General features: G+C 45.7%; 1 protein-coding gene across 1 annotated transcript in view; it reads left to right on the top strand.

Annotated features, from left to right (window-relative positions):
• The first annotated feature begins 1762 nt into the window (after nt 1–1762).
• LOC115777809 (dedicator of cytokinesis protein 3-like) overlaps nt 1763–13560 on the top strand; it is a 277391-nt gene continuing 265593 nt past the window's right edge. The window contains 1 exon segment of the mRNA XM_030725805.1: nt 1763–2157. Within this exon segment, the coding sequence (XP_030581665.1) occupies nt 2121–2157 (37 nt within the window). The 5' untranslated portion in view covers nt 1763–2120.

Genomic DNA, 13560 nt, shown 5'->3' with positions numbered 1-13560 from the left:
GTAACAAATATCGTATGACAAACTGAAACAATTGACACATATGATGCATATAATTTTACCTTGTTGCCATCTCTCAGCTGAAGCTAAACTCCTTGTTTACTCTCCCGATTTCTCCTTACTTTGTTTGCCTCTCCTGTCAATCCTTTAGCTTACACTGCTGTTTGCTACGCCTTTCATTACCTTTCGACATCACATGTGAAGAGTTCTTTCCTTTTCAAAATAAAACATCCGTCTTTACAGGAAACGACTGAACAGCTAGAATAACAAATACGTATTGCAAACCTTATAACGTTTAAGACATTATGCACTGGGGTCATTTACACGGTCCAAGCTCCTTTATCCTGTTTTTTTCTTCAAGTGAACGCTTTGTAAAAGCATTTTTTTGTAAAGACAAAACTGAATTTTCTCTCATTTTGAAACTACTCCACTTTGCAAACGTAAACGTGAATCGACCTAACGAACTGCAGCTGCGCTAATGAGTCGAATCGGGGATTGTCCAATCACACAATGTTTTAAAAAAAATTAGCCAGTACTGACACTCTACCAGTAATGACACAACAGAATGGGTGTGTCCGGGACGCTGCGCCCTGTGGAAAACCTTAAATAACCAATTAAAAGTCAGCCTCAGATCACCTGCTTGCCAAAAGTTGATGCGCCTACATACACTCTCATTAGAACGGCGCCCTGCACATAGGAAGTGTGCACAATGTGAGCAATTAAATAGAATTATGTATTTACTATTTTAATAAATTCTAACATGTCTATTGGACACACAGTATGAATAAATACATTTCTAAGTATTTTGCAGTTCAGAAATCATTTATTATCTAAACAATTTAAAGGGGGCGGCGCCCAAGCGCCCCCTACTGGCCAGCCGCCACTGCCGTCACAGTTAGATCAATGTTTATTATGGACCTTATTTTTGTGTAATGACCGGAGGCTTCCTGCAGTGACCCAGATGAGCTCTGTGCAGGGCTGCCATAGTCGGCGTGCTGCTCAGAAGTGTCCACACGGTGGCGCAACACGCACAGCAAAGGCGTCGTGCGCTGCAGCCGTCCGCTGCTGAGCGGGGAGCTGCAGATGCGCGCAGACGGCTGTCATCAGGCCGCCGTGAGAGCCGCTGGCAGCACGTCCGAGGCTGTGTCACGGTGGTGTAAAGTGATGACACAGCTTCGTGAGTCATGTGCATGTGTGAGCCTGCAGAGCAGGACTGTGTGTTTCTGTCGCTTTAGAGTGACTTTATATTTGCAGCTTTTGTGACTGTGCGGCCACAGTATGAAGGCTCAGCCGCTGCAGGCTTATGTGCCAGTTTTGTAGTTTAATGATGGGCTGACGGGCTCTTAACCACACGAAGCTCCCCCTCTGTTCACTATCTAACCCCATCTAACCCTCTCTGCCAGGCTCCTGATCCTCTTAAACTGATGCAGGCTTCCCCGCTGCTGCACACTCTCACACGACTGCTTTTTTTCTTCATCTGCTCACGACAAGTTTGGCGGCTGCGACGGGAGGAAGCGGCTCAGCGGGGCAGCTGCGTGCGTTCATGGAAACAGGAAAATGAGATCCTGGGAGATGCTGCTCTGAGTGAGAACTGCATTCCTGCAAAACAAGAGACCAGACTCGACCAAACTTGACGGAAAGCACGACCGATTTTTGGATTTCCCTGAATGGGATATTCGTGCGCTCTGATACAGTCCTCATGAAATTATAGTTCATGTGATCCGGGCACCTTATGGCCTAACCTAATGACACTTTAATGCCTATAGGTGGGGTTAAAACCCCCCAGTTCCACTTGAGATCGCCGTGACGCCTGTGTGGAGGATTTCTCCGGCGGTTTGTCCCCGAGGAGCGCAGCACCGCCGCTGAGATGGACCTGCGCGCTGCCCCGTGCGTCACCGCAAACCTGACAGGATACTAAACATCTTAGATTTTGCTCGTCGTCTGAGGCAACTTTCAGATTTCAAGAGAGATTTCCTTTCATTTTGATGCCGTAACCATTATCAGTAAACTTTTCCGCCGCGCTCCTCCTCATCCGTCTCTCTCTCGGATTTCCATGAAGCGACCCATCGGGTGACTATAACTACTTTGTTGGGGGGATTTTGCTTTGGGTGCGCCGGGACATCATGTGGACGCCGACGGAGGACGAGAAAATAGGAGTTGGTGAGTAAATCAGTGATGCTGGTCGGATAATGTGCTGAAGCCTCCGGTTGTGTTTCTTCTAAGGCGACAGACCGAGGATGGTGTCAGAATTATCATTTCCAAAAACAATATTTCATGTTTGTACATTTGATTTTCTTATCAAAACATCAAACGTGTCGCTGAGAGTCCTCCAGCTGCTGCTGCGCCATCAATGCTCAATCGTGTTGTGAGTGAAAATCTCTAAATGTGCTGAAGCAGCCTGGGTGGGGGGGCTGTGCTGACAGCTTCCACTGTTTTATGAGTTTCATGTTCACACTGTCTGCAGTATTCCTGTGGTACCTGAGGCAGTAGATACTGGAAACGGTATTTTTGTCTTATCTCTTCATCAAGTTGTGTCTCCAGTCTGTGTGGTTATGATGGTCCTCGGTACAGCAGAGCCTTACAGCAGCAAATGTAAGGGGTGCAGGATGTGTTCACATAGCTGTGCGCAGCATCTGCTGTGGCTTTATAACCGTGGGGGTGGGTGAAGTGATGCAACAGGATGCTGAGATGATGGACAGCGCAGGTAAGGCACAGCTGACGGCAGTGACTGATTAACCACGTGGTACGCAGCGTAATGACGGTCACTGTTTTCAGATGAGAGCTGGTGGTTTAAGGGCCATTAGCCAATGAGCCACACTTCAGTTATTCTCAGCCCGGCCCACAGATATCACATGTTGACTTTCCTCTCCTTCCTCCACCAAAGATCTTATGTGATCTGTTCGGTTATTTTAAACAGTTATGGACAGATTAGCAACTTAGAGGTGAAGAACCTTTGGAGTCAGTCTGGATCCAGGAAGGATTCTTCTGCATGTGAAAGATGGTAAAGTCATCTTCACACTGGAGTCATAATCAGGAGGGATATTTGTACCCCTGCTGTGGAGATCCTTCTTTAAATCCTTAATTGCTGCACGTTTCAGGATCTCCAGACTTTCATTTTTCTCCCTGTACTGAACTTCTAGTAAACCTTCAGTCATTCAGCCCTTCAACTCCTGACGCTGCCCTGGTGCCTCCCAGTCCTGTGTCCAAAATGTGACTGGGATCGTGATCATATAAAAGAACAAAACATCAAGCATTGCTGTGACTGCAAAGGTTTTATTAGTATTTATTTTTCTGATGGCACTGACAGCAGCCCTGTAGCTAATGTGGATTTCTCCAGTCTGATTGGTGCACGAGCATTTCCTGCAGCATCACCTCAGCCTGGACTGTGCTGCTTTATTTTAAAGCAGTGCTGCTTTCTCTGCTGCTGTCCCCTGGGGTCCAGGTCACATTCGATGAGCGCTTCCTCTGATGCTCACATTAACTTTCAGTTTCTTGACTCTTTAACTGGACGAATACCCCGAGAAGATGATTTTCATTCATCACTGCTGCTACTTTGTTATAACTCTGTGAGTATTTAATGAAGCCCCCCCCCTCTCTCTCTCTCTTAAACTAGCAAACATTTCCTTGCTAACTGCCCCCAGAGACCACCCATGCAGCTGAAACACAAAATTAACAGAAGTGTTTGGCTGGAGGTGCCAGACTGCGTGTCCCCGATGCTCAGCGCCATCGATTGACAGCTGCAGGACCTTTCATAGTGACCGATCAGGTGAAACTCTGCGCAGACATCTGCAGCGTGAGGGAGCGGGGCCTCTGCTGACAGGAAGTCAATGTGTGGAGTCATGACTCTGCCAATCTGTTAATTGGAAGGAGACATTAGCTGAATTTAGATGAGAGGCTGTGGGTGTTTTTCCTGCTGCCTGCTACCTTCAGTAGACTCCAGCTGTGGCTGCGTGCTGCGGTTGTTTGATTTACTCTGCTAGAAGCCTCTTCGCATCAAAATCAGAATTGTGCCACAGCTTCCAAGGTTTCACCGCGCCTGCTGGTTTACTCCGTGAAAGGAAAAACAGCAGCATAATGTGACAGTGCAGGAGTGTGGAAAGCAATCATGAATATCACCCTTCAAAGACTCCATCGCACAGAACATTAGATGTTCACTTAAAGTATCACACATTTGACTCTGCAGCACGGAGACACTGTCCAAAAATATCCTCCATACAAGTTAGTGTTCATTTTTCCCCTCACAAAGCAACTTTGGAATTAAACAGTTATGATATTGTTTCTGTGAAATTATAGAAGAGTCAGCTGATTTGGCTGTTATCCTCTCATTTATTGAACATTATTATCCGTCTCATCTGTATTGGCTCAGTTTTTATTTTTAGCACCACTTCACAACAGCACTTTATGTTGAAAGGTAAAGACGCTGCATTATTCAAGAGACAATCCCAGTGATCAGAGAGCTACGAGCAGAACGTGGCAACTGTGGGGAGACAGAACACCCCCTTAACAGGAAGACATCTCCAACAGAGCCAGGCTCACCAGCAGGGTCCTCCATTACCTTCTCTCCAGTAGTAGCTGTTGTCATCCAGTGAAAGAAACACAGATTATGTCGGAGACCTCTAGTGGTCACATGAAGAAGTGCATAAAGTAAAGGATGCAGTAACGTGTGATTCACGTTGGAAAGGATGTTTTTTAACCCCAAACTGTGATTGTTACCGAGAACTAACTCTAACTAAACTTAATGTTTTCATCAACGTTCAGTCCAGAAGTCCATGAGGGTAAAGTGGACCAAGCCTTCTCCACCCTCCAAGCACAAAACATTATTACTCTTTTAAGATGTAGGCACACCACTATTCAGCAGTGTGGGATAACCAGGTGATCTGTATTGTGTGGAAGGTCGAGGAGGTGAAGTGTATTGGGCTGATAACATCTGACAGGAGCCATTCATCTCTGAAACAGATGCCAAAATAGAAAAATGATGTGCAGCTGCTGAGACTTTCGTCTTTTTAAATGATCGTTTCAAGATGTACACAAAAAAGGCAAAAAGAGGAAATTCTTAATTTGCCACTGGATAGAGGGAGGAAACCCGAAGTCCTGAAAAATGCTTTGAAACTAGAGAGTCACGTACCCCTTCAGTGTTTCCATGTACGTACGCTTTGTGTGTCCTTTGTTAATCCAGCCATTTGTGTTTTTGCTGCATAATGCTTTGCATACCAAGGCGGGGAGAGTGGTAACTCATAGAGCCCTTCCAATGGGGTTGGGATGACTAGTGCCTGGTTGTAGAAAACAGCTATTCAGCTGCATGAATGCAGCTTTGTGGCACCCATAGAGGTTCCTGAATGCGGCTTCACCTCCCCCGGGGCTGCACAGCACAGCACTCAGTTCTCACACTCAGATAACACAGAACACACACAGACCGACACACAGACAGACAGACAGGCACAGAGGAAGACAGATGGACAGATGAACAGGAGCTCCAGACAGCCTCCTTATGAAATGCACCTGCTGAAGGGTGCAACTTTCACGATTGTCCTCAGTGATGTCATCCATCTGTTTTCATTTCAGTTTGTAAGAAAGTTTCACAATCAAAGTCATTAAAACTGCAAGAAGAAGCACTTGGAATTCTGAATTTATAAAAAATGTACATAACTCACTGACGCCTATTCTTAAGTACCTTAAACCTGCATTCTTTCTAATGCCACCAGGGGGTGTCCTCTTTGGTTTCAATATGAATCTGATTGTGTAAAAGTCTAAAGGGGAAAATGTCACACAGCTCACTTGATCTATGACTTCACTCAACACTTTTCTGAGGAGTTTATGGTCTCAGTCTCCAGTTTTAAGCATTATTTATTAGGACGTGATGTTATTTTTGTAAATGATGCTCAAAAAGAATGATAAAGCACGGCATGCTTTAGGGTGGGGTTACCTTTTTATTAAGTCCCTGCATGAGCATGCTGGGTGTCTGTGTGGAGGAAAAGCACTAACCCACACACACACACACACACACACACACACACACACACACACACACACACACACACACACACAGGGGTGCAGCGGCGTACTCAACACTAAAACTGTCCCTGTGAAAGTGCTGCACCTTTTCCTTTTTCACTCCTCGTCTCTTCACTCTGACCTTTTTATCCTGGACCAGCGTTTCACATTGCTGCTGTTGCTCATCTGTCACTGCTGTGATATGGGGGTGTGTGTGTGTGGGGGGGGGCTGTTGGACATTTTTGAACCCACTTTAATGAGTTACCTCACAGTATTTTGGTCAAACAGCATAGTTTGGAGGAGTCAGAAACATCGTGATAAACTTTGGAGGCTGATGTGTGGTTGGCTTAATGGCAGATAGCAGCAGAGAACAAGCTTCAGCATCATGGGATATTTCTGCCCTCACTACTTCTCATACCTGTTGGAGGGAGTCACCTCTGCTTTGTGCCTATGCTGCAGGAACTTGGATGATCATTACAATCATGTTTTTGGGATCTGTTTTTTTGGAATAGGTGCTCTGAGCCCAGTTTCTTTCCGGGGGCTCCACTAATGCCATTTTGTGAAAGCTGCTGAGTGGCTCCTTGATGTACTAATTGTCCTCTGGTGTGGAGCTGGAGCCACTGGGTTCGGGCATTAATGAGACAGGTCTGTCATTTCCAACTCATTTCTTTTACTGACTGATTTTATGGACCCCACCCTCATGGACTTTGTAGGTCTCTCAAACCTGGCAGCGGTGGTCAGTATTGCTGTAGGTGGTGTCTCAAAGCCCTGATGCCAAAGGGCAGTCACAGGGAGAGGCATTAAACTACTAGAGGTTCAGGTCAGCCCTGTAATTCTTATTTAAATACACTCCAAGCATTTCAGAAAAATTACACTGCTCAAAGAAATAAAGGGAACACTTAAACAACACAATATAACTCCAAGGAAATCAAACTTCTGTGAAATCAAACTGTCCACTTAGGAAGCAACACTGATGGACAATCAGTTTCACATGCTGTTGTGCAAATGGAATAGACAACAAGTGGAAATTATTGGCAATTATCAAGACACACTCAATAAAGGAGTGGTTCTGCAGGTGGGGACCACAGACCACTTCTCAGTACCTATGCTTTCTGGATGATGTTTTGGTCACTTTTGAATGTTGGTGGTGCTTTCACACTCGTGGTAGCATGAGACGGACTCTACAACCCACACAAGTGGCTCAGGTAGTGCAGCTCATCCAGGATGGCACATCAATGCGAGCTGTGGCAAGAAGGTTTGCTGTGTCTGTCAGCGTAGTGTCCAGAGGCTGGAGGCGCTATCAGGAGACAGGCCAGTACACCAGGAGACGTGGAGGAGGCCGTAGGAGGGCAACAACCCAGCAGCAGGACCGCTACCTCCGCCTTTGTGCAAGGAGGAACAGGAGGAGCACTGCCAGAGCCCTGCAAAATGACCTCCAGCAGGCCACAAATGTGCATGTGTCTGCACAAATGGTCAGAAACCGACTCCATGAGGATGGTATGAGGGCCCGACGTCTACAGATTGGGGTTGTGCTCACAGCCCAACACCGTGCAGGATGCTTGGCATTTGCCAGAGAACACCAGGATTGGCAAATTCGCCACTGGCGCCCTGTGCTCTTCACAGATGAAAGCAGGTTCACACTGAGCACATGTGACAGAGTCTGGAGACGCCGTGGAGAGCGATCTGCTGCCTGCAAAATCCTTCAGCATGACCGGTTTGGCAGTGGGTCAGTAATGGTGTGGGGTGGCATTTCTTTGGAGGGCCGCACAGCCCTCCATGTGCTCGCCAGAGGTAGCATGACTGCCATTAGGTACCGAGATGAGATCCTCAGACCCCTTGTGAGACCATATGCTGGTGCGGTTGGCACTGGAGATCCCTCAGGAGACCATCCGCCACCTCATCAGGAGCATGCCCAGGAGTTGTAGGGAGGTCATACAGGCACGTGGAGGCCACACACAATACTGAGCCTCATTTAGACTTGTTTTAAGGACATTACATCAAAGTTGGATCAGCCTGTAGTGTGTTTTTCCATTTTAATTTTGTGTGTGACTCCAAATCCAGGCCTCCATTGGTTACTAAATTTGATTTTCCATTGATGATTTTTGTGATTTTTTTTTTTTTTTTTTTTTTTTTTTGTTATCAGCACATTCAACTTTGTACAGAACAAAGTATTCAATGAGAATATTTCATTCATTCAGATCTAGGATGTGTTATTTGAGTGTTCCCTTTATTTTTTTTTTTGAGCAGTGTACAACTCATTAACATCTTCATGATCTTTAGAAACATTTTTCCATAAACTAAAATGGGTTTTTGAGAATGTGAGTCACTTTACTACATTCATATTATAAATGAATCCTCCCTGCACTGACGTCTGTGACTGATTCATTCACTGCATGAAAAATCTGCATGCAGGACGGTTCCACAACAGAAAATATGACGTCTGCATTTATGTGCTGTCATCAGTGTCTGTGCCCACGAATGTTTACAGATGTGAAGTTCGAGGACTTCGAGGACTCTGTTCTCTCTGTTCTGCCGCTCCTGAACGATGAAGCCATGAAGAACTCAAGCTGGACCTGCTGGGATCTCAGCACTGCCTGTGGAGCCTGACAGCAAATCAAGCTGATGGTCTTTTCTCCCTGATCCATCACTGCTTCACTCCCTCTGCCCTTCCCGCTTCCTCAGGGTGCTAGCTTGGTCTTAATTAATGTTAAGGGCCTGTGTGTTTATTATGAGGAAACTCAGTCATCAGTGCAGTGGGAAACACGCACTCCTCGCTGTTGAAGCATGATTGTAAAGGCTTTGCTGAAGTGAAGTTAAAGCCAGTAGAATATATCAGCCAGCTTTAAGGATGCCTCTGTTCACCTTACCCAGCCCATTCATTTCCTGCACTGCTTCTCCTGTTTAGGTGCCACGGGGGTTACAGCCTCTCACAGATGGGTTCAGAGGGTTATCCCAGTTTTTATTGTAGCCGTTTTCTGACTGCAGCTTCTTTGGCCTGAAACAGCCTGCTGCCTGTCAGTGCTTTGGTGTCAGTACTGCTGTGGATGTCTCACAGAAACACCCAGGGTGTGGATACAGTGATGAGCAGCATTAGTAGAACAGTGAGACAGGCCCACATTTATACTAGTGTTCATGCTACTCTGAGGACAGAAAGGCAGAATTGGTGAGAAGGCTCATGTGTTTTCCAGGATACTGAAGTATCAGCAGGTCGATCTTCTACCGTGCTGACAGTTCTGGTCCTACAGTAGAACTCCAGGCCAGTACAGCCAGCCTGTGGTGACTGCTGCATTTACACATGACTGCAAACGTTTGGCAGACATCAGAAAGACGAGGCGATGGCTGTAGGAGGCGTGCCTGATATCTGAGGGGTGCACTACGAAGCCAGATTAGTGGCTGTCTTTCTACCTGCTAGATCACCGTGGTAACTTGAGCAGGTAACCTGGTCGGGGGCAGGGTCAGAGTTTGGTTTAAAGTGAACTGGCAGCACAAGTCTCTGCTCTAAAAATGTGTTTTATATGTGCATGTTGTTAATACACACTTCACTAACATCATGAATGAGCTGCAAGCCGTGTGTCACATGGTCACTGAATGTTGTTAAATGTTGTTCTTGATTGTGCTCTGCTGCTGAGTCTGTTTCAGCTGCTGCCACAGAACAGCTGTTCAGTCAATGACATTCATTCACTTTGATCTGCCGACAAACTAAAGCGATTTCCACGTCTTCTTTATCAGGCAGGAAGCTTTAAATGTGTCCAGTTGAAAGTTTCTGAGCTGGAATGTGCAGCCTTCACCTTAGAAATAAACTGCAGCACTGAGAATAAACTGGAAATAAAATCTTTATTTTACTGGTCTGTGTGCTAAATCTCAAGACTAAAAGTTAACCTGGGCTTAGCTTTCTCTGTTCTCTCCAGCTGGGGTTTGAGCTTTGTCAAGCTGAAGAAAGTGTGGCTGTGCTCAACGTCCAGTGCAGTATACCCCCCCTTTGATTAAAAGTAGCTGCCCTCACCTGTTCATGTCACCTGGTGTCCTGAGCGTGGGGGTGGGGGGAGTTTGGGGATGAAACACTGAATCGAGCTGTTTGTGTCTTTAGGTTTTCTCTGCACTGATGCATGAAAACATGGAAGTTCATGGCATCACACAGCAAACCACAGCAGCACTTTTCAATGAAGATGGTAACTAAATTAATACTGACTGACTTTATGGGTTAGAAAGAGGGCACTTAAAGACAGCAGGGAGTCCGAATGGAGATGCTGAGCTGGTAATGTGATGCTGTCTCCAGCTGAGAACTAGTCGGTGAAGTCATCACTGCAGTCCCCAACTGGCACACACCCAGCACTCAGCTGTTTATTAGTGTGTGTGTGTGAAGTAAAACTCAAAGAAATAAGTTAGTCAGCAAAGGTCATGTGATTATAAAGAGCTGCTCTGTGACCTGCACATTAACGCGCTCTGATTTCTCCCGAGCCGACCTCGTGCTCTCGTTTGCAGTGATTGTAACTGCGTGTTTAGTGAGTAACATTTTCATAAAAGTGCTGCACTCATTTATTCAGTTTCATAATTCTGCATATAAGCAGGCCATTAATTTGCCTTCATGGGTTTAATTATTGTTGCAGTGAGAACAACTACAATGAAGAGAAGACTCTTTTTTTCAGTGGAAATGGATTTGGAGGTGGGTTGCTGACTAAAGCAACTTAAATATCTAAATTTCCCAGGAGGATATGTAGAAGGGTATCATCTGAGATGAGCTTCTGTGGCCTGCCTGATCGAAGCTAACAAAACTTCAAAGTTCAGAAAGAGATCGTCCAGCCTTATTTACAGGCTTTAATCAGGATCTAATGTGAATGTTAAAGTTAAGCATGCGTGATCTGGGTCATGGACTGTTCTGTGAAGCTTCTCCAGGCAAGTGAAGGAGCTGCAAAGAAGAGAATTAATATGAAATATTTACTCAGTTAAATTTATTTACACTTGCATTACACACCAAACCCTGATGCCCATGAAGGAGGACAAATCTCCATCCTGACAGTGTTACTGGGTAAAATGGTATCAGAGCACAGATTTGCCCTTGAAGGGATGAAGTGGCCGTGGCTGGATTAAAGTGACTGCTGCAGGCAGAGGCAGATGGTTTGATTTGCTAACACACACTTGTCTATGTAGGTGAAACAATCCTGGTCCAAACTTTTGCTGTACTCAGGCCTAATATTACCAGATTCAGTGTCCCTGTTAACATACAATAACAAGCTCCACACTCATGGAAGTGAGGTGGACTGAATGCTGTGTTTTTCCAGCCTTCCCTTAAGTTGTATCTGTAAGCACGCGATGCGAGGAGGCTTAAAGATTAAAAGTATGATGAAGCTTGAGAGCAGCTGGCTGCTGTCCGTGGTGCTGAAACACACCCAGTCGAGCCATGATGGGGGTGGAGGAGATCCTTGCCTCCGCTGTTTATTCCCCCCCTCTGGTGAAACAGAGAGTTAAGTCACGATGAAGAGGTTGCAGTGCTTTCACATGTAGGCGGCGAAGTTCATCACAAGCAGCGTCGAGCTTCTGTGCACTGCTGCGTTTCCTACTGCTTCCCTCATTCACTGATGGTGCACCCCCAACAGTGGGTTTGGCTTCATATCCAGAATTAAAGCCAAATTCAGGACTTTTACGTATGTGTGGTTTATACTGAACAGCAGTGGATGAGGGCAGGAAGCCAGCGATGGATTATGCAGAGTTCAGCAGCGTGTTGAAAGTTTCCTGTGATGCTTCCGTGGTTTTCGTCTAAATAAGAATGATGTTTTCCATCGCTCAGGATCTTGCAGCCTGTGTTCTGTGTGCCTGCTGTGTTCATGGATGCTTTGTTGTTTCTTTTGTGTAATGTCTGGATTAAGTGTAACTGGGTTATAGTTTCTGTATTTTAATGAGTACTTCACTTTTCTTTTAGTACAAGCGCCCCTCTTTCCTGTTAAAGCTTTACCTCTTCCTTAAAATCCCAGACTCTCACACACAGACCAGCATTGGGCGGCTGGATCAGCTTCCAGCTTCTGTCACAGCACACATGCCTCGCTGTATACAGCAGGGATCGCCCTTTTGAAACCAATTTTAAATGAGAATGAAAAAGGAATAAATGAGGAAAAACAGAGGTGGACTCGGGATTGTGCAGTAGCATTAGGTCCTGTCTGGCAGGTGTTTATGTTCCTGAGTACATATTAAGTTAATAATTGTTGTTATACTTACTGACCTAAATCATCTTTATGCTACTCCCAGCTTTTTCTGTTTCTGCTTGTTTAATACATGTGTCAATGAAGCTTCCACTAATACCATCAGTACATGTTGATTCAGCCCAGACTGAGCATGTTGTGCCCACAGAAACAGCCCATGGATTTTTTGAACTCTCCTCTCAGATTCTCTTTAGACTTGAGACTTTAATCTCGGTGTCTGTCACTGTCATGCTGCCTCTCTGCATCTCAGTCTGCTGCTTCCATCTGTAACCCCTCCTGTCTTCAGATAAAAGCAAATAATCTCCACATCCCTATCTGTCCCCAACACCCCCATACACACATTTTTCTTCAGTGGCCTCCACTCACATCATAGTTGGAGCTGGAGACACGGAGCACCAACTGCATCACAGTTAAATTAGAAGAAAGCTTCACTGTAGTGCGACTGTAACTGGAGCAGGTTAGCACACATTTTGTGGCACTTTTTGAACTAACTGGAACTGAGGAAGGCCTTTGAAAGTTACTGGATAACAGTCTCCCCCTACCTCCCCCTGTCCCTGCTTTGCACTCTTCCCCCTACTCTTCCTCACCCCCCGTGGTTCTGGTTGTTATAGAAGGGAATTAGGTTTATGCCAAAGCACAGATTTGCTATCTAGTTTATGTGCAGAAAGGGGACAGCTTATTTTCTGAACTGGGATGTAAGTAAAAAACTAAATAAAAGAATAAAAATCATAAAGTTTTAATTTGTGGTCCATGTGTCAGAAGAAGTCTGTGAAGCGTGTTAAGTTCTGGTTTGGATGTGGGCTGCATCTCCAGCTGGCAGTCAGGCAGTGTGTGTGTGTGTGTGTGTGTGTGTGTGTGTGTGTGTGTGTGTGTGTGTGTGTGTGTGTGTGTGTGTGTGTGTGTGTGTGTGTGTGTGTGTGTGTGTGTGGAGGGTTTTAAACACAGCAGCATTCTAGAGGAGAGTTCCGTTGTTGTTATGGTTACACTCAGTTTCCGCGGACACCCTGGCAAGACTGGTTCCCTTATCGCCATAACAACGGTCCAACTTCCCAGCCTCCATCCAGAGAGGCGGACCACAAACAGCTCCGATCACTGACAACATAAACATATTGCTCCAGTGTAACAACAGAGCCTCTGAGAGACGGGACACAGAAGAAGTTTACCTAAGTCAGGAAGCTTCATCAGTGAGTCTCATTTTATCCGACTGCTGGGTGTGTTTACATGGACAAATGTGTCCTAGTTTAGGTACTGACACATGTAAACATCATATCATCATATCCTGGGGTACTGTTGCAGGGGTACATCTAATCCCAATCTTTGAATGCAGTTGCCCAGCTTACATCAAATCCAGTTAAGATGTAAAGCTGCTGGTTAGGTG

This window comes from Archocentrus centrarchus, unplaced genomic scaffold, assembly GCF_007364275.1.
Source record: "Archocentrus centrarchus isolate MPI-CPG fArcCen1 unplaced genomic scaffold, fArcCen1 scaffold_76_ctg1, whole genome shotgun sequence".
Taxonomy (NCBI): domain Eukaryota; kingdom Metazoa; phylum Chordata; class Actinopteri; order Cichliformes; family Cichlidae; genus Archocentrus; species Archocentrus centrarchus.
The sequence above is the reverse complement of the archived record's forward strand: the minus strand, read 5'-3'. Positions and strand labels throughout refer to the sequence as shown.